Consider the following 25,091-nt stretch of genomic DNA (forward strand, 5'->3'; position numbering starts at 1 on the left):
GAGAGAGAGAGAGAGAGAGAGAGAGAGAGAGAGACCTTGGTTTTACACTGGAAAAAACATACACACTCACTACGCTGACCCCTCCTCGCGCGCTTAAACTAAATAGCGCACATGAATAAACAACCACCATGTTTCACGAAGACAGGACGCTTTTCTTGTGTGGCAGCTGTGAGCATTGCGGTACGTCTAAATATGGCCAAAGCTTGCTGGAAGAACCCGCTTCTATTTCTGCTTCTGCCACCCTCCCACTCGCGCTTTTCAAACTTCCCGGGCACGCGCACTTCAGTGGTGAGCCCATGATCAGCTACAGTTCACTCATCAGTTTAGCTGAAGCGGACATTCCATGAATTCCGCGCAAGAAGTTTCGAAGTAAGTTTCGTAAACGATAAATTCGCACAGATGGTGCTCGTGGCTTAAAGGTTAAGCTTGAAGGGGCCCTAAATAGCCTTCCAGGTCGCGCTTCGACGCGCGCAAGCGTAGAGTGTACATTCACAACATGTACCAAATGTTACACCTCTGCATAATACAGGGGTCGCACAAACACACGAGATCTTTCTTTCCTTGTTTGCCAGTGACGTCCTTGTTTAGCTTTCCCTATTTAGGTGCTCCACCAGTGTTGGGCCCAGCATCGACGTCCCATCTCCACATTCTTGAAGGTGTGACGCAGCCTCTACGACGCAGGTAGCACTGAACACTGCTGCTCTAAAATGCTGCAGCCTATCAACGTTTCCGGCTCCTCCCAGGAAAGCTGTCGGCGATTCAAGCGGTCTAAATGGCCGTCTCTGTGAGCGACTCGCCTCCAACGCGGTGCATCTTTGTAGGGACAAATGTCGATCCCCACCATCTGGCGCACAAACATCGCGAAGTTTGTAGATACGGCGTGCCGTTCACAAAAAAACTGTGGTTGATTCCTCTGTCATAGGAATCAGCAAAACCCGAAAGTGAAATGTGCAGTGAAATCTGCAGCTGAGCATGATTTGTGGGTTGGCGGCTGTCTTGTGGGTGTGCTTAATGAGCGACGTCCTGCTGGCGGGTCACTTCGGTAAAGGTGTACTGGCGTCATTTCCGTGACCGCTATGACGTCAGTGAAATCTTGGTGTATCCCGGCATAAAACACTTTCGTGTTAAATCCCGAAAACGAGCAACCCTTAAGGGGGGACACGGGTCTTAGAATGGTCAAAAATGGCCAAAATATCGATTTTGAGAAAATCTAATTTTTGGAATTATTGTACCTTCAAGCACCTGCCATCAAAATATCAACGCGAAATTCCATCGGGAAATACTCTAAAATCATGTTTTGAAACGCCTCGAGGGCCACGAAATGCCCCGAATTGGGCAAAAGTTGCTTCAAATTCCCGCGCGCCCCGCGGGCGAAGCAGCCGACCGATCGCCGCCATCTTGGTCTTGTTTTGAAGCTTATTTCTTTGTGCGCATTTTGCGATATCTCAAAATGGCGTCGCTTGAGTAGAACGACCGCCCTTGCCAGTTTTCCGAAGGCACCTTCTCGGCCGCCGATTGGCTAGAGCGGGCGCGCGCGGTTTGAGTTCGCCGTACGACCCCTCCCATTGGTCGGCGCGACTGCTGTCATGGCGGTCGCCATCATGGCGTCTGCTACGCTCGTCTGACGGAGTCCGCTCTTCTGGCGCAGCGCTCGCTTAGAGCAGTTTTTTTTTACAGTTTCCTCTAATTCTTCCATCGCGTACTTTCGTGAATGATGCCAGGAGACGTACGTTTGAAGAAGACGACCCGTCATGCACACGGGAAGCGAAAGCGTCGTCCGCCTATTCCAAGGTCGCGTGGTGCGACTTCGGGCCGCTCGACTCCGCCGGATGAGAATCGTTCGCCGCCTCGTATTGCCTCGCCTGCCCCATCGCCTGACCAACCACCTCCGGAATCCATACCTGGTCCAAGCACGTCCTGCCGGCTTGACACGAGGTATTACACGGCGGAGGAGATCGCCGCGCGTACGGAACAAGCGGGCGAGGTCAAGCGCGGAATGGAGACCAAGTCAGCAACGCAGCGGAAATTCGACCTCCTTGAAGTGGATTTGGCGCACTCAGAGGAAGAATCCGGCACAGATTTTGTCTTAGTGGATTTTGCAATGCTGAAGGACCTTTTTGCGCACGTCAGGCGCGGCAAGTGCGGGCTGGCGGCGCCGGATTTGAGGAAGCCTGACCGGCAGTACGGCCTCGCCGTGAAGCTCGAGGTGACGTGCTCGGTTTGTGAACACCGTGTAGAACGTTTTTCCTCGCCAACGACCGAAGGATCTGGCAATATCACTCTTTTTGAAGTGAATATGAGGGCTTTGAAAAGTATTCAAAGCATCGGGAAGGGGGTGACTGCTCTGTCAGATTTTTGTGCTGGTATGAACTTGTCCCACAGGGGCCTGCACCACAAGACATTCATTCCAAGCGCACTTGAGGAAAGCGGTTCAGGTTTGCGAGGACACTGCAGCAGCCTCTGAAGCTGATAGTGTGCGTGCCATCAAGGACTTGTACTCGGACCTTGGTCAGCCGCCAAACAACGTAGATGTGATGTTTGATGGCACGTGGATGACAAGGGGATGGTTGTCACACATTGGAGTGGGCTGGATCATTGAAGTGTACACCGGCTTGGTGATTGATCATGTAGTCCTCTCTAACTTTTGCTTAGGTTGCGCCATCGGACCCAAAGCTTCAGATGAGGGCTACGAAGATTGGCTGGCAGACCATGAGTGTCAGCGAAACATTGACTGTGGTGCAGGACGCATGGAGGTAGAGGCAGCCCTGATAATGTTCAAGCGCTCGCTCTCCAAGAATGGGCTGCGGTACACAACCGTGATGTCCGATGGAGATAGCCGCACCATGCACGGCTTGAAGGAAAAAGGCGTCTATGGGTTTATCCCCATAGGCCAAGAAAGTTTGCCTTTCGGCTACATTTATTTTCCCCAAAAGACCCTTTTGAGGCCAACAACATGATGCATTTGCGGAAAACACACTGCGCAGTGTCCCACCACTGTATCCTCTCAAACTTCCAGCATAAAAACCGCGAATGAAATAGCCTCACCAAAGAACAAAAAAAAGGGGGGCACCTAAAGCAAGTTTCACCCTCACACTTTTGCCGTACACAATATTCTGGGTACCACAGTGCACTGTAATAGATGATGGCACTTCACGAAGGACTGTTGCAGTTTTCACGACGCCAGCAAGACGCCACCAGATTTCACAACGCTAACAAAATGCCAACCGATTCGAAGTCGATAAATTTTGCTAAATTCCTGATGGGGTCCGTTACTTGGCCTTTTGTATCTCCAGTTCTAGTTGACATTTTTGGAATCCAAAGACAGATTTGAAAATGGGAAGAACATGTCTTTGTTACTGGGAAATTTTGAAGCTACACTACTGACGGTTCATCTCATAACACATGGCCAAACTTCAAATGCAGTTTTCTCAGTTTCATATTTTTGGTCACTTCCCTCAGCCTTACGCAGCTTTTTGGAAACTTCTTTTTGCTTCATAAGGTCAATCTTGGTACCATTTTTTTCAGTACAGCCTGAGGCAGCCGATGACATTCTTAGTTTTTCTGTTTAGGCTACGCATAAATAATGACTTGCAGTTATTTTGATGAGCCAAAATATCCAATACTGCGATTTTTTGTACTTGATATATTTTTTTAGGATGCCGTGACTTTAGAGAAAAACGAAGAATGTCATCGGGTATGGGAACTCTCTGGCTATCCATTCATGTAATTAAAAGCGACAAAATGCAATGCGAAAGTTCATTAAAGCTGCGTAAGAAATTACGTAATTGTGGTTTAGACTTTGTATGATAACTTTTGAACTAACAGCACCAGCTCAAATATAATTGCATATTTGAAATCTACAGAGAAAAGCACATCCGTGTGCAAGTTTTCATAAGTTTCTACCCATAAATAAAAAAGTTAGTTTTAAGACCCTCGTCCCCCCTTAAGTACTAAAGGTTGGTTCCCACCAAGAAGACCCTTCGTGCAGAGGTGCACCCTTTACAGGCAGCTTGGTTCGTTTTACTGGTGTCACTTCCGTGACGGATATGACGCCAGCGAAATCTTTGTGTAGCCGGGAATAAAACACTTTCGTGTTAAAAAATGGATGAAGTAAAAAAGCGTGAAGCATCTTCTACAGGCGGAAATGCTCCGCGCGCGACCACCTCAAACATATGTCTCTGCAATGGGCCATGATGGTCATGAACCGACGTACGCCGCAGCAGCTAAAACTTGTCGCTGACCGCCACAACGGCACTACTGGTGCAAACCTGCTTTTGCACATGCATGAAAGGGGATGATAGTGCGGAAAAATTGCACTGGGGATCGCCGTCGCAGTGGCTTGTGAAAGCGGCAATTGAAAAGGTCACAGCACACTATCTCCACCTTCAGTGACCTCGAGCCATGGAGCTATCGTGGCGTTGGGGATGCATGATCATCCTGCATGCCCGAGACCCTGGGTTCCATTCCCTTCCAGGCCCTCACGAACCCAATGTTTCTTTCAGCTGGATTGCTTTGCTTTCTTTCTCCCTGCGTTGTCGGACATATTGCCTGCCACCTTACCCCTATGATGCCATACTTTAAACCAGCCTGCATATTTTCAAACACTTTGCTGCGCAGAATCTCCCCTACGACATGCGTGCAGTCACTTTGTGCAATGCAAAATGCAAACTGGCTGCACGCCAACCCTGAGGCAAACTAAAAGATGCCAAACCACCATTACTAAAGAAGACAATAAGTAGAATCGGTCTTATAAAATGTGCTTGCAATAAAGAAAAAGAAAGCGCAGACCTGCTGGGGCTCGAACCGAGGTTGTCAGTGCCCGTACCCAGAATTCTACCTTGAGGCCACAGAGCCTCGGAACATGCAGCCGCGTCAAATTATAGAGCTTTGTAATAACATGTACTAGAGGGAAATCTGGCACCACTGTCAAGGCGAGCCGTGCGTCAGCAAGCGTTCCATTATATACCGGGAAGGCAACATTCCCACTTGTCCTTGGCATGGCTCATGCACAGGCTGGAAAGTTTGCTCTAGCTGCAAAGATGTAACAATATTACCGTGGAAGATTAATCAATTATGTGTTGCTATTATAAAGTTGAAGCTCCAAAAAGATTTATTTGCCAGGGATTACGTAGAAGCCTTGTGCAGGACGAACGAGAAAAAGCTGTCACCCTCTTTTGTTGGTTTTAGCTTCGTGACAACAAAGAAGCCACGCGGCCAGCCAAGCCAACTAAGTCAGAACATAGGCCCTGCAAGTCAGAACACAGGCCGACCACCTTACCATGCGGCAGCGAAATGGAAAAAAAATTAAGCCAATGGACAAACTCTTTAAGAAATCATTACCTATATTCCGATTTATACGGTAGGTTAGGAACGTCGCCAGCTCCTGTGACGGTGCCCGCGATTGCCGTGCCCGATTTCTCTCTAGCATAAATTAGCGTGACACTCCGTCGCTTTCTCTGCCTTGCCCTTACGCTGGCCTGCATGGTGGCGATGCGCTGCGACGACCGCTGGGGCAGGCTGGGCGGCGGTGGGCTGCTGTAGCTGGCCTGGGCCCTGGCCTCGGTCATCACCTGGGAGGTGGCCGTGGTGCTGCGGCGGGTGAGCGAGTTGCCCAGGTTCACCGTGGGCAGGGCCCCCAGGGAGGAGATGGTGGACAGCAGGGTGGAGCGGCGGCGCACCTCCGACCCACCCTCCGACGAGGAGGCGCCCGGGCTGCTCATCAGGGAGGCGGGGCTCTGGGCGGTGACCGCCTTCGGGGAGAGCTCTGCGGGGACAGGGTGGCCGTTTCTTCGTCACTATACTCGGGAACAAGTTAGGAACGGCAATAGCTCATGTGCAGTATACTTTGCCTAAGCGACGGACCCGGATGTCAACGGGCGCGTTTGTTTCGAAAGGAGACTGCTATGAATGCGTGGTATCGTCTGCCTTTCCTCACGTAGTTTGTTTCTCGTCGCTGCAGTAGTTTATAAGCATTATAAATCCAAAAAATAACTATAACAGCTCTTGTGGCGTTCAAAATATTCCCAGTAACACACTACTTGCGCCGCACAGAGTAACATCTGGCTGTGGTGACGAGGCACAGTGGCAACTTTCGTTGCCGTTCTTAAGTTGTAACCGGGTATATGACCCTTGGGCAACAAACTAGGCCGCACGGGTGTCAAAGGGACCGACGACTCAATTTTTGTGGAGTGCGTGTTGTCTAGCTCGTATGAAAGTCAGCGTTTCATAAACTGCGATTGTAACAATAATAATAATAATAAAAAAAGGCGGAAATAGTTCAAATTTGGCACTGACACTTCTGAAGCCTGAAAGGGGGCGCTAAACGTGACGCTATGTTACATGTCCAAACAACTCGGCCGATTTCAAAGCGCGATTCAAAAACTGCACCAAGTATAACAGGAAAGGTTGCACGCTGTTGTTTTAGCCGGCGACGAGTTTTTAAACACCCTTTTTCACCCCAAACGAGTTAGAAGTGTGCTGCCACACGACTTACTGTCATGGCCGCCCGCATTCCTTTTGGTGGGGCACACGTGGCTGGTAGATCTAAAAATTGCAATTTCTAAAGTTCTAGGCCGCTATCAGCAAAACTATTTCAGGTCAAGGTGTTTTAAGTGATGCCCTTTCATTTGGGATAAACCAAATATTCCCGACGAAAATCGGTTGTCTGTCCCTTACCAGTGCTCGAGTGACAAATCTATTAAATGGCGCGACACAGAGCGGGCTTATCTTGTGCATCTGCTGTCTTCCCACATTTTCAATCGTGCAAAATGGCTGGTATTGGTAGCTCTGTTCCCTTTGGCACCTACCTGTGCGTATTTGCAGGATATGCGTACGTGTATCGGCATAAACTACACAGATGATAATCAGCGCTTGTCCCGCGTGCCTTCCAAATCTTCGTCAACCTCCACGCAATAATAATGCTTTCCATATCTGAGTACCCATTTGAGCAACAACATATTCTTCCGTAAGCCACACAAGCTCTCGGTACGATTTGACACACTCTTTCAACTCTGCACGTCACCACAACTAAATGTTTGCCTCATTTAAGCCCTACAACTCATGCAGGGACACCGCATGTTGTTTCTAAGCATGCAAGCGACCTTTCACCAGCAAATTAATGCCGGGAGAAGTAGTTTGTCCCCACAGCACCCACTAAGGTCGCACGGTAGCTTTCCCTTCTGCCAAGCTGTACAGACAAACCAACGCTCTGATATCCCAGTGAACAATAAAAAAAAAAGAAACAATTACGCTAGCATCTCACCACCACAAAGAAGAGTTCAACACGTACACTTCAGTGACTGTAACCACACAATACAGGTAGGGCAGAACTCCTGCAATTTGCCAGAGTGGGTATTTTCTTTTCACATCTACTCAATATATGAAATTGGTAAACTTTCTGATACTGCCAGGAACAGTGCCCCAATCCTTCTAAAACACAGCCTCCAATGGCACAATTATGTGGATGCCTGCCGCAGATCACTTTTTTTTTTATTAATCTTTGCTGCAGAACGGTTTGCTGAAGGGCTACTTGGTACATGGTACTTCTGCAAAAAACGGCGTAAACGAGTTGACAAAGCAAGGGGACCCCACAGCACATGAATCGACTCAGCTGTGAGAAAAACGACAAAAAGGGATGAACTCGCACACCTGGCCGATCTCAGCCGAAGAATGACCGTCATGATGATTCCTAACAGCTATTTAAATCCACAGCAGGACGAAGGTGCCTCCAATCAACCCACTCCCCCTCCTGTCTTGCATAACCTAAGTCCACCCCTCGCCTCTGAATTCACCCATTCCATCCCACCGTCGGGTTAATGGCCTTCCCCTCCTAGACACATCTCTTGGTATCCACTGTTACCCTAATTGTTCACCGGTTGTCGGTTCGTCAGCTCACCCCATGGCCAGCCCAAGTCCATTTCTTTTTCCTTACTTGAACTACGATATCTTCTAGTCTAGTTTGTTCTCTGATCCAGGCAGCTCGTTTCCTGTCCCTAAGCGCTACACCTACCACAAAGAGTCAAAAGCCAACCGTGCGCCGGCAACCCACCTTTCTTCTCTCGCGCGGGGCTGACGCTCTTCTTACGCTGAGTAGTGCGGGCTGGCGACTTCGACGAGGCCCTGGTCGTCTTGGCCGGAGTCTTCTTGGCCGGACTCTTGGGGGCCACCGACTTGCGCGCGGGACTCTTGGGGGCCGGCGACTTGCGGCCGGGCGACTTCCGCGCTGGGCTTTTGGGCTTTGCCGGACTGCGGGGGCGGCCCACGGGGCGTGCCGGGCTCTTCCGGGCCGGACTCTTGGCGGGCGGACTCTTCCTGGCCGGACTTTTCTTGGCGGGGCTCTTGCGGGCAGGGCTCTTGCGGGCGGGGCTCCTCGTGGCGGCTTTCTTGGCCGGGCTGTGGCTAGCCTTGCGCGGCGTGTGCTGCTTCTTGGGCGAAGTGGGGGGCCGTCCGGGGGAGCGGCCCGAAGGGGCGGCCCGGGATCCGCTCTGGCTTCGGCTGCGGGCCATGCTGCCTCTGGCCGTCTTGGCGGGAGACTTGGAGGACCCTTTCGACGAAGAGGACGTCTCGGTGCGGCTGCTGCGGCTGCTGACGGTCTCGGACTGCGGGGGAGAACGGTGGCCGGGGGGAAAGCAGAGTTACTTAAAGGGGCCGTGCAGACAAAACACACGTTTGGTTCATTCGAAAGATTGCCTCGCTAGAATCATACCGACACCGCTTTTAACATACACTTTGCTCAAATAAGCTACATAATTAGGAAAAAAGGGAATGGCCATACGACCCACTAGCTCATTTCCCGCAACAGAACCTATGATGTCATGTGCCCAGCTGTGTAATTGGCTCAGGCCGGCAAAACGCAAATTAGGCAGGGCTTATAAGCTCGCAGAATGAGCTATTTGCGCCTAAATGTAATGCACATTCATATTACAGCAGCAAGAATTGTCGGGGAAGGGTGGAAGCTATGAAAATACACAAACATCGAAGAGCCGATGCGCACTGCTCTTGGTACTGGGCGCACTATGTTTGTTTTAGCTGCACACCTGGCCGCCGCTTTGGAGTTGTCTTACACGACACTGACCGATTGGCGTAAGCGAAGTCTTACGTGACCCTGTTTGTCGAGCATGGCCCATGTTTCACGAAACGATTACTTTCTACCGTAACGAAAACAAGCCTGGTGCAAATACAAAGCATGAACGAACAGCAGTCCGTGGTTGAGTATGGCAGCACCATCGGGTTGACTGACGGTAAGCAAGGCTGCACTGGAAGTTCATTTGAATACCCCCTCTTGTGACGTCACGGCAGACATCACTAAAACACATGATTTGGCGGGAGAATCAAAATTTTAGGCTAAAATGATTAATTTTGCAGTGAATTGGACATCGTTTGCTCCAGGACAAGCGCTGGGGGCACTATAAAACACGGAGTCTTTCAAATAAAACAAACTTGCATTTTGTCTATATTCTAAAGCACACCAGTTGCGAAAATGCTGATAGGCCCCATGTATCAAAGGCCGGTCCCCGTGTGCTGCGTCCAAACAGGAGCAAGCTGACTAGCCTGCCATCTCTCGACAGAAAGTTGAAGCAGCACTCAAGCGCTAGCGACCCCTGCCATAAGTCACTCGCACATATCTACACAAAAAAATGGCAGCATTCCGACTACAGCTGACTTCCTCGTGCACTTGCACTAGACACTAGGCTACTCACAGTGGCCGACAGTAATCGTTGGGGTATTGATAATCCGAATGCGTGTGCGTGTTTCTCTGCAGGAAACACCACAAATGAAGACAGCGAAGTGATAACCCACCTTTTTCCTTCGCCCGCATGAAGTTGAGCGACATGAAAGTCTGGAACTCATTTCAAGCACACAACACAGGTCGTAATAATTCAGATCCCCTTGCTACACTGCTGGCGTGCGATTCTTTCGCCCTTTTTTCACCAGAAAAAAAAAAAAAAAAAAAAAAAAAAAACGCATAAAATCTGCATTTTTCTCACCGACATACCTTGCTGGGCCGCCGCTTAACAATAGCCACAAGGGCCCACACATGAGATGAAAAAGGCAGGTTATCCTCTACCATGCCACAGTGTGGAAAGAAAGGGTTCCTGAAGACTTTGCTGCTTGTATAGCTTCCTGCCAACAATTGAAGGACGCAGTGTTGTCGAGTTGCAGAGTAACGTTTCTAGCGCAAGGGACTCTTCTCTATGTAGTAACTTTGATCCGACTAACCCAGCGGTAGTTGCCCTGTTGATGGCTACTTGCAACTGTAGAGCGAGACAGCCTTTTTCCGAACTAGTCAAGTAAGAAGACCGGCTCCCAACTCTCCTGAGGGGGATGTTTGCTATCCCATTGCAAAACAACAAGACTTTCTGCCAGGATGTCATGTGTGGCTTACTGGTGCAAGAAGTGAGGCAATTAGAGGGTCATCCCACTATGATCCCTCTTCAAGTCAGACGAGGCAAGTTTGTGTTTGTACAAATACGACAATCACCTGTGGTCCTTTTCTAGTATTTTCATCAGTTCCTTTGATAAAAGACTTATAACACTGACTTTCTTTTTTTAAGCACCCCTCCACTGCCCCGTGCTTCTTTCCTTCTACGCGGCGTGCATACGGCCGTCGCGAGCGAAGCGGGCGCTTTACCTGCATGACTGTCGAGAGTTGGACGACGGCGACCGTGCCGTTGACAAACTGAATTTCGCACGAGTGTCCCCGGATGCGGATCACCCTGGCAGGCAACGGATAGCGGTCCACAAACACCTCGGAACCTACCTCCACAGTGCCGCTCTTCCTGGGGGGCGCCATCCTCACGTGCTACGGCTCTGCACCAAACAAGAGAAGAAGAAAGCCGGCAGGGCGGGAGAGGCGGGTCACACAATGACAGAACAATTTCCGTGAACGAAGGGGCTCGGCCAAACTGGCAACCGACGCCGAACCGAGACAAAGTTCCATTCCATCTCACACTGGCAAGTTGACGGGGAAGAGTACAGCTTTTTTTTGCCTAGTACAATCATCAGATGCTCGCAACTGGTTGAATTTCGACTGCTGTCGGTGACATCCGCACTGGATGATAAGTCCAGGACACAGTTGTTAAAAAGGGGTATTTATTGAAACATCGCCCCTGACAGATTTCAGTGACTTAGACACAAACTTGAAGCAGAATGGGAAATATGTATCTTAATGTTGCAGCCCCCCCCCCCCAAGTAAATCAAAGCTGAGCATTGGAATAGTTAGGTACACGTCTCTAGAGAACCAAGTAGTAACGTATGTTCGAATATTGGGACCTCCCAGATTTCTTGTGTCTCTCTTTCCTCACCTCGTCTCCTGAAAAACATTTCTGCATTTGGCTGTTATGTACGCATAGTCTTCAGAAGGGAAATAAAACAAGTTTGTACACCGCTTGATGAGAGCTAACGTCATCGTCCTTGATGTGCTAAATGGAGCCTGTTACAGGTTCTGCCATCACACCACGATACTAAGCAACCAGCCAACAACCTTTACACTGGCTGAACTGTAGTGCACCAATTATGTTTGCTCTCAAATGAAAACAATGCATTTTCCGTGGCTTTCTGGCAATACAGAAGAATGGGAACGTGCTTCTACATTCTACTGCCCACCCCACGGTTGCAGAGATGACAGCACAGGCGATATTTACCAGAAAAGCACTGATGTCAGTTGAGCATAAACAAGGTTGGCTGCTGACTAATATCAAAGCGGTGATCCACAGTTCGCAAAATGGCACTTAAGCAATCCACAGTGCTCTCTATAGACAGCCTCCACGCTTTTGTATATAATTTCACTTTCTGCGTGCAAAAAAAGCGCATGATAAAAATTAGAGCTCAAAGGTCAGCATGTCTGGCATGACCTAGGAGTTTCGTGAACACACAAATTCAGCATTTGCATCACGTCTGTCACGCACCAGATTTCAGCACCATTTTGTGATGTAGCCTTGGTAAGCCAACAAGAAGAGCTAGCAGAAACCAGAGGCACTGGCTTCGTGAAGCCAACAACGCAGGCGCACCACAGAAAACGATTAGTTTAATACCTGCCACTCGTTTAGGTGCAACAGCAGCAGCAACACACTTACTTCGCTCTTGGTGACAACTTATTCGCACAAATGGTGCGAACAGCATTTGTTTTTATTTTCAAAAGGCAAGACAAAGCATGGACGCTTGCGCTCACGGCAGCATCTCGCGTTTTTTGTCCCCCGCCAACGCGCCAACGACGCTGTTTTTCGGTCGAATAACATGACAAACGTCTCGCGCAACTAATCATGTCTAATATGAACAAACAAGTCGCTGTTGGCAGTTCGTCGACCTCAATTAAGGAGTGCAAATGACGTTCCGTGGCGTCCACCGCGCGATTTTGAAAAGAGCGCTGGGCTGTGACGCAATCGCGAACGAAAAACGCCCAGCGTAATAATACGTTTCTGTTTGTTATGCACGGGACCACAAAGAGAGGGGGAGGGCCAGTGTACGACGTAGTTAACTAAAACCCGACAAAACTTTCCCGTTACAACTTAATTACGGCTACGCCCAATCCTAACGGGCAGCGCTAAAGCTGCCGTCACCACCGCCATCTGCATTGGAAAGCGAGAAGCTGCGATTAGGCTTAGCGCCGGAACGACGCCGACGCTCGTTAATCAGGCGCGAAGCGAAGCCAAACTCCGTTATCGCGGTCGACTTCTATCTTCCCTTGACCCTTCCGTAGATGCAAATGCGTGACGTTGAGGCCACACGGCAGTTAACGCCTTGCCAGGTGCATTTGAACGAAAGCGTCGCCATGTAGCCGGCGGGTAGTACTGCACTATTGACCGGGCAGGGGAAAAAAAAAGCAAGCGGCATTGAGCGCGGTCAGTGAACTTGACCTCAGCGTGCATGCGCCGCAGAGATGCACGCATCTTTGCGTCAAACGAGCGCAAAAGCCAAGCGTACCAATTAGCACGCTGAAAATTTTCGATTAGTGACTACGCTGCGCCGTGAGCGTGGTGCAGGCGAGACGACGATCGGTTGGAGCGGGCCGGCTCGAAGCGACGCTACCGTGCATGCGAAGTGCGCGTTGGGTCGCACTGAAGCGCGTAGCTTCGACAAAATTCCCTCTGTTGCCGCAGTTAACACATCGAGCGTCGGTCTCCGACCGCAGATCGCAAACCACCGGCTCGTTCGGCGGTACTCACGCGAAGCTTCCCGCTCGCGCAGTTCGCGCGCATACCAAAGTTGAGCGCCGATCGCGCGCGATGTGCCCGGCTAAACGCTCGCGTTCAAGCACTACACACTGCCGCGAACATTTGCGGTGACAAATATAAGGATATCGGCAATTGTAACCACAATTAACAACTTTATAAACATTGGAGCGTGGACATACCCGTTTCAAACAGCTCGTCCCAACCGACGCCTTGTCAACGACAAAGATACCGCCAGACGCCATTGGCCAGAGCGGCGTAATCTGCCTCTCTATTCGCCGTTTCCCGAAACCATTTTGCAACACACTTTTCAATTGGACGAGTTTGCTGTGACGTCACTGCACGCAACCATGCCCTCCCAGAGGCGGGAGAGACTTCTTATTTTTAGCGGTGCACATTTAGGGGGGCCTCCAAAAGTGTATTTGGAAACAACAGTACTGTTCCTTGTGACAAACGCACGCGGTTTGCAGCAACCCGATTGCTCGCGGCGAGTACGGATCAAATGGCGTCTCTTGTGTTACCAACTTCCAAACACAGAGGGCGCGTTATGACACTCAACTTTTTTGTGCTGGCACCGAATCCGCTCATTTCTCTATTCAGCGCTTGCCCGCTTGCCTCCGGCGTGCGCTTTTTTTCGTAGCCGTGGAGTGCGGAAGCTTTTTTTTCTTTTTTCTGCTTCTACGCCCGTGAACGGTTCTGAATGGCGTAGTACAAGCACCGTATTACAGTTCACTGTGACCGAATCCACAGTAAAATACTTCAGATTAATGTAGCTGTCGCGCTTCTCACGTTGTCTTGCGTGACTCACACTGCTTGTCACTGACGAAGGGATCGTCGATTGAAGAAAAGGAAGAGAGCGGTTACCCCTACTCGGTCGGGCCGATCTGGCCCTTTGAGCTCATCTTCAAGCGCTGGCCGCCCATAGCGTTTCTTCTCCCGGCCACGTGGGGAAACAGGCAGGCAAGTGGTTTCGTGTTGCAAATAAACTTTGTGTTGGCCGCTCCGTTAACCATATCCCTTACGCATATGTTCTGTGCTGCGCCCGTGGCCACGTTTGTTGAGGCACATGGTTTTCCGGCGCGGGGCCATGCGTCCCGTCGGGGGTTCGAATCGCAGTTCCAGCTGGCGAGATTAATAGTTATTTTTTTTCTGTCTAATGTGTAAGTGCTTTAGCTGATTCAAAGTGACGCGCAGGAAATGCAACGACAATATTTTAGCGTACTTCGTCGTCCAATGTAGGCCAACTTGACATCTGTTCGTGTTGGGAGTTTCGTGACTAAAGTCGTCCGCCGGTGTTTGTGTTTGACTTTCTTCTAGAAAAGATGTGGCCAGCTAGTTGTTAAGCAGCTGAAGACAGATTTTTTTCGTTTCATGCCTGCTATTTGGCTGGGACGGACTTTTATAGCGCAGTGGGTTAAAGGCCACACGTGCGTAGTTGAAAGCTTGAGGGTTCCACCGCAACTGTGGTATTTTGTGTAGCTCTATTGCCTTCGTGGTAGCATACGGCTTCATTTGTTTTGTGTCAGTGTGTGACCTTTCCGCTAGTCATTATGATTTCAATGTCAGGGGCGCTAACGCCTACCAATCCGTACGAACTGCCGGTCGCCCCGAGCCCCTGGAACGCGATCTAGGCTCGTTCCGACTGTCATCAGCGTGCCGCAAAATTGAAAAGTAGCGGAAGTGAAAGTAAAGTAAATGTGGCTTCAAAAAAGATTTGTGCGGTGTTTTGGAACCCTTACGTAATGCGGCACCGTAGTTGGCAAAGCCGCACGCCGGAACGCGATACCAAATTGTTGATACGTGATACCTGACGGACGTGCCGACGAATTCGGCTAGCTGTAGTACGCACGCTCACGGATACGCATTACAAAACAAAAAGGAATTACTTACAGTGCTGGCGTCGACTTGAAACAAAGTTTCAAGGAGCGACCTCGGAAGCAGCCGCGAACATGAACGAGAGCCATGTCGAATGGCTCTTATCTGTGCTAGTTGGTACTTTTCGTGGAAATAAGCCCAGAACTTCGTGCGTGTGTGTGTGTGTGTTTGGTCGAAGTTTGAGCTGCGTTTGACGAAGAGAGCCATGTCGTCATATTTGTGCATCGAAACTAATGAACATATTTATCGCTACTTGAGATACGGATACGGTTTCTAAGCTTTGTTGCTTGATAAGACATCAAGGCCTGCAGACTTGCTAAGGCGAAAAAAAAGTAACCCATTGTTTTATAGAATTTTTATTGTATCCGTGCAAAATGAAGATTTGTAAGTGTTTTAGCTGCTTGCAACATGTTGCCACGACTACAGCCATGGAAAATCGGGCACAATCAGTTAACCTGACCCTGAGAAGTTGGTGGTGTTAGCTTGAGCATGAAGTATTTAAAGTTTCCATAACTGCAATGTGTGCCACATCGAATTTACTTTTTGCACAACGTTCAAAAACAAAAATGACATTAATTTCTTTTACGGTGAAGCTGTTAATTAGAAATGTTGTTGGTACGTGCTCTATGATAAAAAGAGCCAGAGGCGAAACCTGTACTCTAGATGGAGACAGCAGAAGGCGACGGCCTCACAGTCCATTCTGTAAACAAACAGCTTTGTCAGTGTGCCAAAAAGCCCATTGGCTGTGATGTCTGCATAGACTGCCACAATTCTCGTGTGCTTGCCCAGGGAGAGTAGTCGGTGACGGTGACAGCTGCCGTCAAAAACTCACAGCTTATTCGCCTCTTCTCGTTGGCTGCGGTGTCAACATACCCGCCCACCCACAATTCTCCATACCCTCTTGAGCAAAGTGGCCAGTGACTGACAGCTGACATTAGAAGCTCATGGCCGGTTTATGCGGTTGTATTTATAGCATGAAATAAATGCACAAAACTGTCATTTGAACGCACGCGAGAAGTCTGTTAAGTGTCTCTGAATTCTTTTCTCCTGTTGTGCTCGTCTAAAGTTCATACTTTGCCCCTGGTCCTTCTAATAAAGCTGTCACTTCCACCAGGATCCTTTGTGACTCCATCATCAGCAAACAAACAAACAAAAAAATTTGAAGCCAAAATGTAGCGCATCTCCTGGAAAATTGCCTGTCCTCACTTCAGTGATCCTGTCAGTGAGTAGAGGATTGAGGGGATGCATTGAGTGACATCAGTGAGGAGCTTTCAGGGTGTCACTGCCTCTTACCAACTGCCCATGTACATTACTTACTCTACTTACGGTGTGCTAACAGCACCGCATCTGCAATAGCCAATGGCCACCTAAAAGGTGCTAAAAGTGAGAACAAAAAATTCACAATTCACTTGACACGACAAAGACCTGCACTTGAGCCCTGCTTTGCATCGACTGGTACGTTCAAAAGGTTGCACACAGCTGCTGCCATAATTTCAATTGTGTGCACAGATGTGACCTAATCTGCTGCCACGGTGTTTCAGTTGTTGCTTGCGGTCAATTTGGTTAGCGGTCAAGCATGTGGCTCTGCCAGCATGCACTGCGTGCATTTTTAGTGCCGATCAGTATGGCCACGATGTCTCCTCTAGTGCTAGCGGTCTTCCAAAAATTCTGCACCTCCTTTTCCTGCAGATGTGGGCCAACTTCATGCTTTCGGGTCTGTGCAGCCCCTTGCTCAGAGCAGTGTAGCCACTGAGGACAGTACCCACAGGAGACTTGGGGCTGCCCTGGGGTGGCCCTAGGGTAGCCCTGACACTGCCAAGCACGCATGGGCTAGCTGCCTTAGCAGAAGCGCTTACGACTGGTAGCGGGAAGAAGTGGGTTACTCTTGTTTGCAGCTGTGAGCACGTCTGGCAGCGTCAAGGACAAGCCCTGTGGAGAGTGGTAACGGTTCGAGTAAAAGGCACTAAAGCTAACAGTAAGAGGCACTGGAGCTAGTAAAAGAAAACAAAAAGCAGCATATTCTGTCCAAAAGGCGAAAAAATAGAGTTGTTCCTTGAAGTGTGAACACATATTTTGCATTAATCTGTTGTCTGTCGCACTGTTTGTCGTCCGTTTTAGCCAACTTCAACACAGCACGATTATGTACGTTATTCTACCAGGACGGCTAATCTGCCGACTTCTGTCTTGAAGCCGTGCTAACTTTTATCGGCAAGGTTTGTACCCACGATGCAAATTTCCAGTTTACTTCTTTTTCTTTTTTTGACATACAAGCTGTTGCGTCAAATTGGAAGTTGTTTCACTTGCTTGGTTATGCATGGTAGCACACGTGCTTCAGATACTCCCACCTCTGACTATCCCGAGTGTTGCCTAGCAACACGTGTTTGTGCTCGCGCAGTGTCCTTTCTCTTCATTCTGTTGATTAAAAATTTATTTTCCCTTAACGCATGCACTTGGCATTCACTGAGCGATTGGTGGAACTTGTTGGCAGACCCGAAATGTTTCAGTTGACGGGCGGTTTTGCAAAGTGTGTGCCAATGTGCCACTCGTGTCGGTATGTGCTGTGGGTACACGGCACTATGCTAGGTTTAAAAACTGAACTTGCCCTCGACTGACTGGCTTCTTTCATCGCGACGCAAATCTTAAAAAAAATGGCAGTACATATATGTAAAAGACGCATCACGCCATGCTGGTCAAGAACATGACTGACTGCGGAACACTTGACTCCATTGGCACTGGTGACAACATGACACCACTGTCCCCTCTTTGGGTGAAGGTTCACGACTGGCATGTCTCTCTGCCGAAGTGTGCATTCACTCACTACTGCCTTGCGCAAGATTTAGTTCGTACAAGATTAAAAATGCCCAATAAACCAACTTTGAAATTCGTACACGAGGATCAGAATCACATTTCTGCTCCCTGTTGCGTGCTTCACGGTCGCGTGACAAAGATGACCCTGCCATCGTCTCTTGCTTGGGGTGTAACCATACCCTCGATCATCTTCCCCTGCGTGTTAGCGAAGAGTTAAGTCATCACGGTGACGCTTCACATTGTGCTAACAATCCAACTTTCGTTGAGAGCCACCTGCGATACGTCGCATTGTGTGACGCATGCCTGTTCGCTCCCTCTTCCCGCAGCGTAGCCCAGTAGCGTGCCGTCGGCCGGGGAAGCGCAGCGGCCATGTCGTCGACCAAGGCATGCCAGCACTGCGGCTGCAGCGAGATCGACACCGACCCCACCCGGGGCGATGCGGTCTGCACGGGCTGTGGCTCCGTGCTGGAGAACAGCATCATCGTCTCCGAGATCCAGTTTGAGGAGAACGCCCATGGCGGATCGCGGGCCATCGGGCAGCTCATCTCCATGGACGGTACGTCGGCCCATCAGCTCTTCGTGTTGGACGATTTTTATTGGACGTCCTTAGCAAAGCACCTATTAAGTGCAGAGCACTTTAGGCGCTCGCCTTGTCATCCTAGCTTGCTCGCTCGACCCAAGTAAATAGAGCACCAAGGCGGCGTCCCAAGGTATTGCTGTTGTTCGCGGCTTCGAAAGCCAAGCGGTTTATATAGTTGTAAGCATTTGAAACTCGTGCAACGCTGGCGCTTGTCATACATCTTCCCATTGTTTTGCGCAACGAAAACTATAGGTACATTTGAGGAAAAATAGACGTAATTAACCGGCAGCGCCCGTGTTCCTTTAGTTAAGGACACCCATTGGGTTGGTTTTTACGATAGTAAGCGCAAATGTGGCAGTGCAACGCCAGCACGTGCGGGGAGAAAAGCACAAAGAGAACAGAACTCCCGCTGGCGCAGTTTCAGGCAGGGGGCGCGTGAGCACTGGTAAGGCGGGAAATTTGAATTGCATTGGGTGGTAGCAGTAAGCGGATAATGGCTTTACAGCCCATTATGGCGAATCGCTGCTCTGCACTTCCAACAGCTTTCACATTGAGTGGAACGGCTTTAATTTTTGTATTGCCATGGCTAAAGTAAGGCTGCGAAACAGATTTAGTGTTTTTTTTATCATTTTAAATTTTTTCAACGATTGTCAAGCATGATTTCTTCAAATGTTCCGCGTAAAACCAGCAATGCAACATCAACCCTGCACTCTTCAGAAGCTTTGCGTTTCCATTTATACGGCAAGCCTTAGCGATGGCCACAGTTTAGATTAGGTGTGGCATAAATGCGCGGGTCGTTACTGCGGTACGTATCTCACCTCTGCCATTCGTTAGCGACAGTTTTGTAGAACTTGCAGCAGAACTTTCATTAGTGACCCTTCTGTTAACGGTTGCTGACGTTTTTACGTAGTAAGCTGCGGTGCGTGCAATCTCTCGTGCCTCAAGTGTAATCCTCACCCGTGTGCCTTGATGTTCTGCCTTCTAGGGACTCCTGGTCGAAGCATGAGCGGGTTCCAGCATGGTTCGGGAAAGGAATCACGGGAAATCACGTTGATGAAAGGTTGGTGGCAAACGTGTTGCACTGTGCACATTATTCTGCCCCCCTCCGTTTCCTTTCTAAAGGCCAGGGGGCTAGAAATGGCTAGTAGACCTTGGTCTGGTGTGAGTTGCACCTTAGTTTGGCAACACCATTGTTGTGGCGAGTTCTGTGACAACCTCTAGCACCGAGATCACCAATCAGCGCTGCTTGACGCTTATTCAGTCACTTATAAAAGGAATTTACAGTTGAAAAATGCGTCGTCATCGTGACGAGTGGGACGGCCTGCTGCATGCGTTAGTGAGGTATAGAGTGAAGTTAACAATCGTGCTTCTTATGTTAGCAATGAGCGGAACCACGGTAGGCTTATAATTTAATCGACCAGATTTAGGGGAAATCCCCAAGGTGGAGTAAGTAAGACCAGGACGAATTTTTCTTCAACTGCGAAGTTTCTGAGAAAGATGTATAGCTTTGCTTTGTAGCCGTATGGCTGCATTTAGGTGGATGTCAAACTTTCCTTCACAGGCTTATAATTTGCTTCTCGTATGAGAGACGGCTCAGAACGTACACGTGAGGGTGTTTTTTTTTGTAAGAGGGGACACTGTTCTTAAAAAACTTCCTCAATTTTGAAGTAAACTCTGTGAAACTTGCCAGTCTTGCTGCTTTTCCCCCATTGATTTCAAATATGCCATTATTTTTTGAGTAAGTCAATTAGTTCTGAAGACAATTACAGATAATTAGGAATTTTTTGGAGGAACAATAGACAAAACAGTGTTAGTCGTAGAACTGTAATCTTCATATTTCCTTATACTGCGAACACTGGTGAATGCAGTATAGGAAGCGGTTTCTTGATGCAGTGCTTGTAACTAATTTCGCAGCTCATTAAACTTTGGTGGCACCAGTGGCAAGGAACCATTTTGAATGCCCATTTCAAACACTGAAGTTTGATTAGCTGTAAAATTAGTTCCAAGCAATGCATCAAAAAAAAAACAAAAAACGCTTCCTATAGTGTATTCACCAGTCTTTGTAGTATTAGGAAGTATGAAGATTACAGTTTTATGCCCAACACTGCTTTGTCTATAGTTCCTCCAAAAATGGCTAATTATCTCAATTATACCAGGAATCAATTGACCTCCTCAAAAACAACAGAATATTTGAAATTAGTGGGAAAAAAGCAACAAGTCTGGCAAGTTTCACAGAGTTCACTCAATATAGTATAAAAGAAGTTGTTTGAAGACCCATGTCCCCATGATAAGGACAGTAGTGTTTTAATACCCATGTCTATTTTGATAAGGACAGTAGTAGTAATTCTTCCAACATTAGAATGGCTGCAGCTTGACCTCCCTCATCCTGCTTATGGGGATGCTGAATTTCCTGTTGTCCTCACCCAGCATTGCTTTGTATCATGTGTGCCCAAGAGGTTAGTTTACTGACTTCAAAGTAAGCTGTGGTCTGTGCCCGAGTGCATTTCTTTTGGTGTGTCTGCCTTTCCGTACAGCGCAACACAGGAGCAATGTGTGAAGGGGGAAAAACCTCGTTCAAATTGTTCAACTGTCCCACATTTCTTGCAATTAAACTACAAGGACGGAAAAGAGATGCATTCAGTCGTGTTATCCAGCCGTTGAAAGGACCTAGCATGTTGCGGCCACATGAAAGGCAGAGTTTCAGTTGGGTTCTCCAGGGGTCGTTACGACGCGCTGGTGTTGAGTGTTTCCAATACAGTCCTGTCCACTTATAACAATATCCAAGTGGCAAGGAAATCCCATCATTATAACGGATAATTGTTGTAAGCGGGTTGCGAAATAAAAAGACGGAACAGAGCCCAAAACATTTTGTTCGCCTGCCAGCAAGGTGGTACCACTACTAATTTGCGGAAAAGAAGCCACAGTCGGTCACCTTTGTTTGCCGCGTGTGAAGCTAGTGCAAATCTTTTCCAAGAGCATCTACAGGTGCTTCACCTAGCTGAGGTAAATGTCCTTGGGGGAAACAAAGTCCCCGAGGGACTGTGTCACGCATTGGGCCTCCTACGAGGACACTACCTGAGTAGGCTGCGCAACCGCGTCATTAGAGTCATCATTGTTGCATTTTTGGTCCGCAATATCACCGGATTCAATCGTTACATCCGATATCGTGGCACTGGAGCATTGTAATAAGCGGTTTATTTTACCATAGAAAGAATACAAAAGTTGACGGTGCCATAGTTGTTCATCGTTATATCCAATATATTGTTATAAACGGTATCGTTATACAGTGTAGACCATTTATAACGTAACCGCTTATAGTGCGGGACCGGATATAACGCGGGTTTTTGTGACCACCGGTTTGCCTCCCATAGAAATCAATGTATAAGCATACCGCTTAAGATGCGGTTGGCCGAACCACAATACCGTTTATAGTGCGGTTTTTCGGCGGGTCTGCTGATCGACCGGCGCAGCTGGGGCATCGTTTTAGGGTAGCAAAAGAAAAAAAGAAATTATGAAATCGGCCATCTCACGCAGCGCGCACCCCCTGCTCTCCTCTAACTTCGACACAGAAGAAAAATATAGGCACCCTTTAGTTCGCGCGTACGTGATAACCACAGCTGTCCTTGCTTGATGCACCTCGGAAGATAGCGACCGACTCCTCGTCCGCGCGTGGCAAGTTTCTATTAATCGTGAACCGCATGGCCCGTTTTCGCACACGAATTGTGCACATCGGCGTTGCGCGTCCGTTTTTTTCATGCTCGCGTCTACGATTCCGCGCTCGCGGTGGCTTCTTCTCGTGGCAGTGGGAGGAGCCTGACGACTTGCACCAATGGAAAGACGCGCACCTAATGGCGGGAGATTCGAAGCGCCCCGAGCCGGCTAGCCGCGCCAGAGGTGTTTAGGCTAAAGTCCCTCGATCGGATGAAGGGACTTTAGTTTAGGCTTACCACCGCGGTATTTTTTGATGGGCGCTTTCACAAGCAGCGTGGATGGCAGTTTATATTCCACACTTTGCGGTCACATTATCAGCCCTTTTCTTGCATGAGCATCTTCGCTTGCGCCTCGTGCGGCATTTCAGCGAGCGGTTAGAAGTAGTCGCTGGAGCTGCCTGCACCGCTTCACGGCCAGTGCCGACGCCATGTTGCCGCCTCTAACTGCGCCGCACACAATACGCCAGTTGTATCCGCGCCGGCGTCGCCGCACCTGCGGCGTGCGCTGCACGTTTTTGCGAGAAATCGCTCCATGCGGTTCACGCTTTAGAACATTGTGCAGATAAGCCACCGCTCTTTCCGAACAAGCGAGCCGCACGAAGGTTTCCACCACCAGTACGTTGCGCTGATAAGCAGCCGCCTTCGGCATCGTGAACTCATGGTGGGGTGAAAAAAAAAAATCCCGCTGGCCTATCTTATCATGTCCTGCGGCATCTTCATAGACGCAAAAAACGCAGCCATGGTCTTTCAAAACACAAACACAACGGAAGTTAAAGCCGCACTCGCCGTTTGTAGGACCGCGCTTTTGCAATGTGAGACCCTGCAGCAGCGGCTGTTAACAATAACACGAAATAAAGACCCTGCCTTTGTTTTGAGGTGCTGTGCGTTTGGGTGATAAAAAATTTATCATGACTTGAGAGGTAGGTGGCGATTTGGTTGAATTCGCGCACGTTTTGGTTATAGTGCGGTACCGCTTATAGTGCAGATTTTTGCGGCTCCCGCGACATACGTTATAAGCGGTCTACACTGTACTCGACTGTATTTGCACCGTGTCGAGCCCGACGAGACTGCAGCGTCTTTCTCGCCTTCTGGCGCAGCGCGTCGGACGATCCTGCAGGTGGCGGGGCGGCTGAGCTTGAATCAGCACTGCATCGACATGGCCTTCAACTTCTACAAGATGGCCCTGACGCGCCACCTGACGCGCGGCCGGCGCAACTCGCACGTCATAGCGGCCTGCATCTACATGGTCTGCCGCATAGAGGGCACACCCCGTATCCTTGCGCAACCAAAGTAATGTCACAGTATCGCGCTGTGATGTGAGGCGATGTGTTCTTTGTTGCCACGAAACAAGACTTGTGTTTGGTCACGAGCGAACGATTACCTGCCAAGTGCGTCGTGACATGTCGTCGTCACTTCTCAGTGACTGGAAGAGGAGGGGGATTAGAGTTGCCGTAGTCTCACTGCTTGTCGCACACTGTGGTGGCTGTCTTGCATCGTATGTTGGTGTGGGTTAGATCCTCCCATCACCTGCCATTGTGATGTCCTGATAGGCACTCCAACCAGTTCTTCCGAAAAAGGAATTGCCCCGAATTTCTGGTTAGATAAAGACTTGTCTTGACGTTACCACGCAGAAAGCAAAACTGATGCCCGGGCAGCTTGTCAAATTAATTTTGCCTCGAATGTTCATGTCAGCCCGCGACACAAAACATGCCGCGTTGCTTACTGTTCACACGGCGCTTCAGGAATCTTTTTCAGGTAGCCAGTGCAGCATTGCCGCTGCCGCTCCAAATGGCTTCCCCTAATGATGCCTCATACCATTGGCCCAATTTCTACTCATCACAGCACTGTGCAGGCCAGACCCAGAGCCAACTCTGTCAAAATTAATCTGCCACATGCACTTCAGGTGAAAATGTGTTTTTTCTAGCTGGATTATTGAAACAAATTTCCTCTAGCTAGAAATATTCTAGCTGGAAATAGGCAGAATTTCTAGCTAGACATTCAGTTTCGATTTCATTTCTAGCTGGACTGAGATTTCCTTCCAGCTAGCATTTGTCAGTCCAGCTAGAAGAGAAAAAAACCGCGCAAGCTGGAAATAATCGTCTCTAGCTAGACTTAAGAATTTTTCTCGTTAGAAGCTGTCCATTCCAGCTAGAGTCTAATAATCTAGTCAAAAATGAAGCTGGAAATTATGATTTCTTTCTAGAAATGCTCTTTCCAGTTTCACGGGGGACATTGGTGGCTATACCCGGTGTCAACTTAAGAACGGCACCGGAAGTTGCCGCTGTGCCTTATCACCGTAGCCGGATGTTTCTCTGCACGGCGCAAGTATGGCGTTACTGGGAATATTTTGAACATGGCGTGAGCCGTTCCCGTGATTTTTTGGACTTAATATGCTCATAAACGACTCCAGTGACGACAAACAAACTGCGTGAGACAAGGCAGACGATATCACGCATTCATAGCAAACCCCTTTCAAAACGCGCGCGCACTGACGTCACGGGTCCGGCGCTTTGGCGGAGTGATACACTACGTGAGGTGGTGCCGTTCTTGAGTTGTAACCGAGTATAGAAATGCTCGTTCCAGTTTCACGGGGGACATTGGTGGCTAGTGTCTTACGCAGCTCCGGTGAAAGTGAAGTTGGCGTGCAATCCTTGACTCGTGTAAAACCACAGACATGCTGCTCGACCTGAGCGACGTCGTCCAGGTCAACGTCTACGAGCTGGGAAAGGCGTTTCTCAAGTTGTCGTCTGCCATGTGCCTCAACATTCCTGCAATCGGTGAGTGACGCTCCCCTTTTGGGCCACAGCATAACCTTGCAGGTGGGATAGGGCGTTGACTGTGCACCCAAAGTTGGCCAAAATAGTCTCTGCCAAAGCAGCAGTGTTAATTCTGCCGACACGTTCATGTTGACACGGTGGTATGTTGATGTAGCACGTGTGCAGTGCCACG

General features: G+C 49.1%; 2 protein-coding genes across 6 annotated transcripts in view; one reads left to right on the top strand and one right to left on the bottom strand.

Moving 5' to 3' along the window:
* LOC144149193 (delta(14)-sterol reductase TM7SF2-like) overlaps nt 1-15,175 on the bottom strand; it is a 43,820-nt gene extending 28,645 nt beyond the window's left edge. The window contains exons 1-4 of one of the 3 annotated variants that reach the window (XM_077680721.1): nt 15,060-15,175; nt 10,760-10,809; nt 8,048-8,597; nt 5,472-5,764 (exon numbers count right to left, since the gene is read on the bottom strand). In XM_077680721.1, coding sequence (XP_077536847.1) covers nt 5,472-5,764; nt 8,048-8,597; nt 10,760-10,792 — 876 coding nt within the window. In that variant the 5' untranslated portion in view covers nt 10,793-10,809; nt 15,060-15,175. Of the gene's footprint in view, nt 1-5,471; nt 5,765-8,047; nt 8,598-10,759; nt 10,810-13,351; nt 13,474-15,059 lie in introns of those variants that run through there. The other 2 variants (XM_077680720.1, XM_077680722.1) reach the window with 2 other exon arrangements.
* Brf (Brf RNA polymerase III subunit) overlaps nt 13,766-25,091 on the top strand; it is a 111,943-nt gene continuing 100,617 nt past the window's right edge. The window contains exons 1-5 of one of the 3 annotated variants that reach the window (XM_077680723.1): nt 13,766-14,129; nt 18,179-18,408; nt 19,418-19,492; nt 23,240-23,413; nt 24,815-24,919. In XM_077680723.1, the coding sequence (XP_077536849.1) occupies nt 18,222-18,408; nt 19,418-19,492; nt 23,240-23,413; nt 24,815-24,919 (541 nt within the window). In that variant the 5' untranslated portion in view covers nt 13,766-14,129; nt 18,179-18,221. Of the gene's footprint in view, nt 14,130-14,310; nt 14,330-18,178; nt 18,409-19,417; nt 19,493-23,239; nt 23,414-24,814; nt 24,920-25,091 lie in introns of those variants that run through there. The other 2 variants (XM_077680724.1, XM_077680725.1) reach the window with 2 other exon arrangements.

The sequence above is a fragment of the Haemaphysalis longicornis genome, unplaced genomic scaffold (assembly GCF_048455015.1).
Source record: "Haemaphysalis longicornis isolate Haplotype H1 unplaced genomic scaffold, Haemaphysalis longicornis Haplotype H1 scaffold_8, whole genome shotgun sequence".
Lineage (NCBI taxonomy): Eukaryota > Metazoa > Arthropoda > Arachnida > Ixodida > Ixodidae > Haemaphysalis > Haemaphysalis longicornis.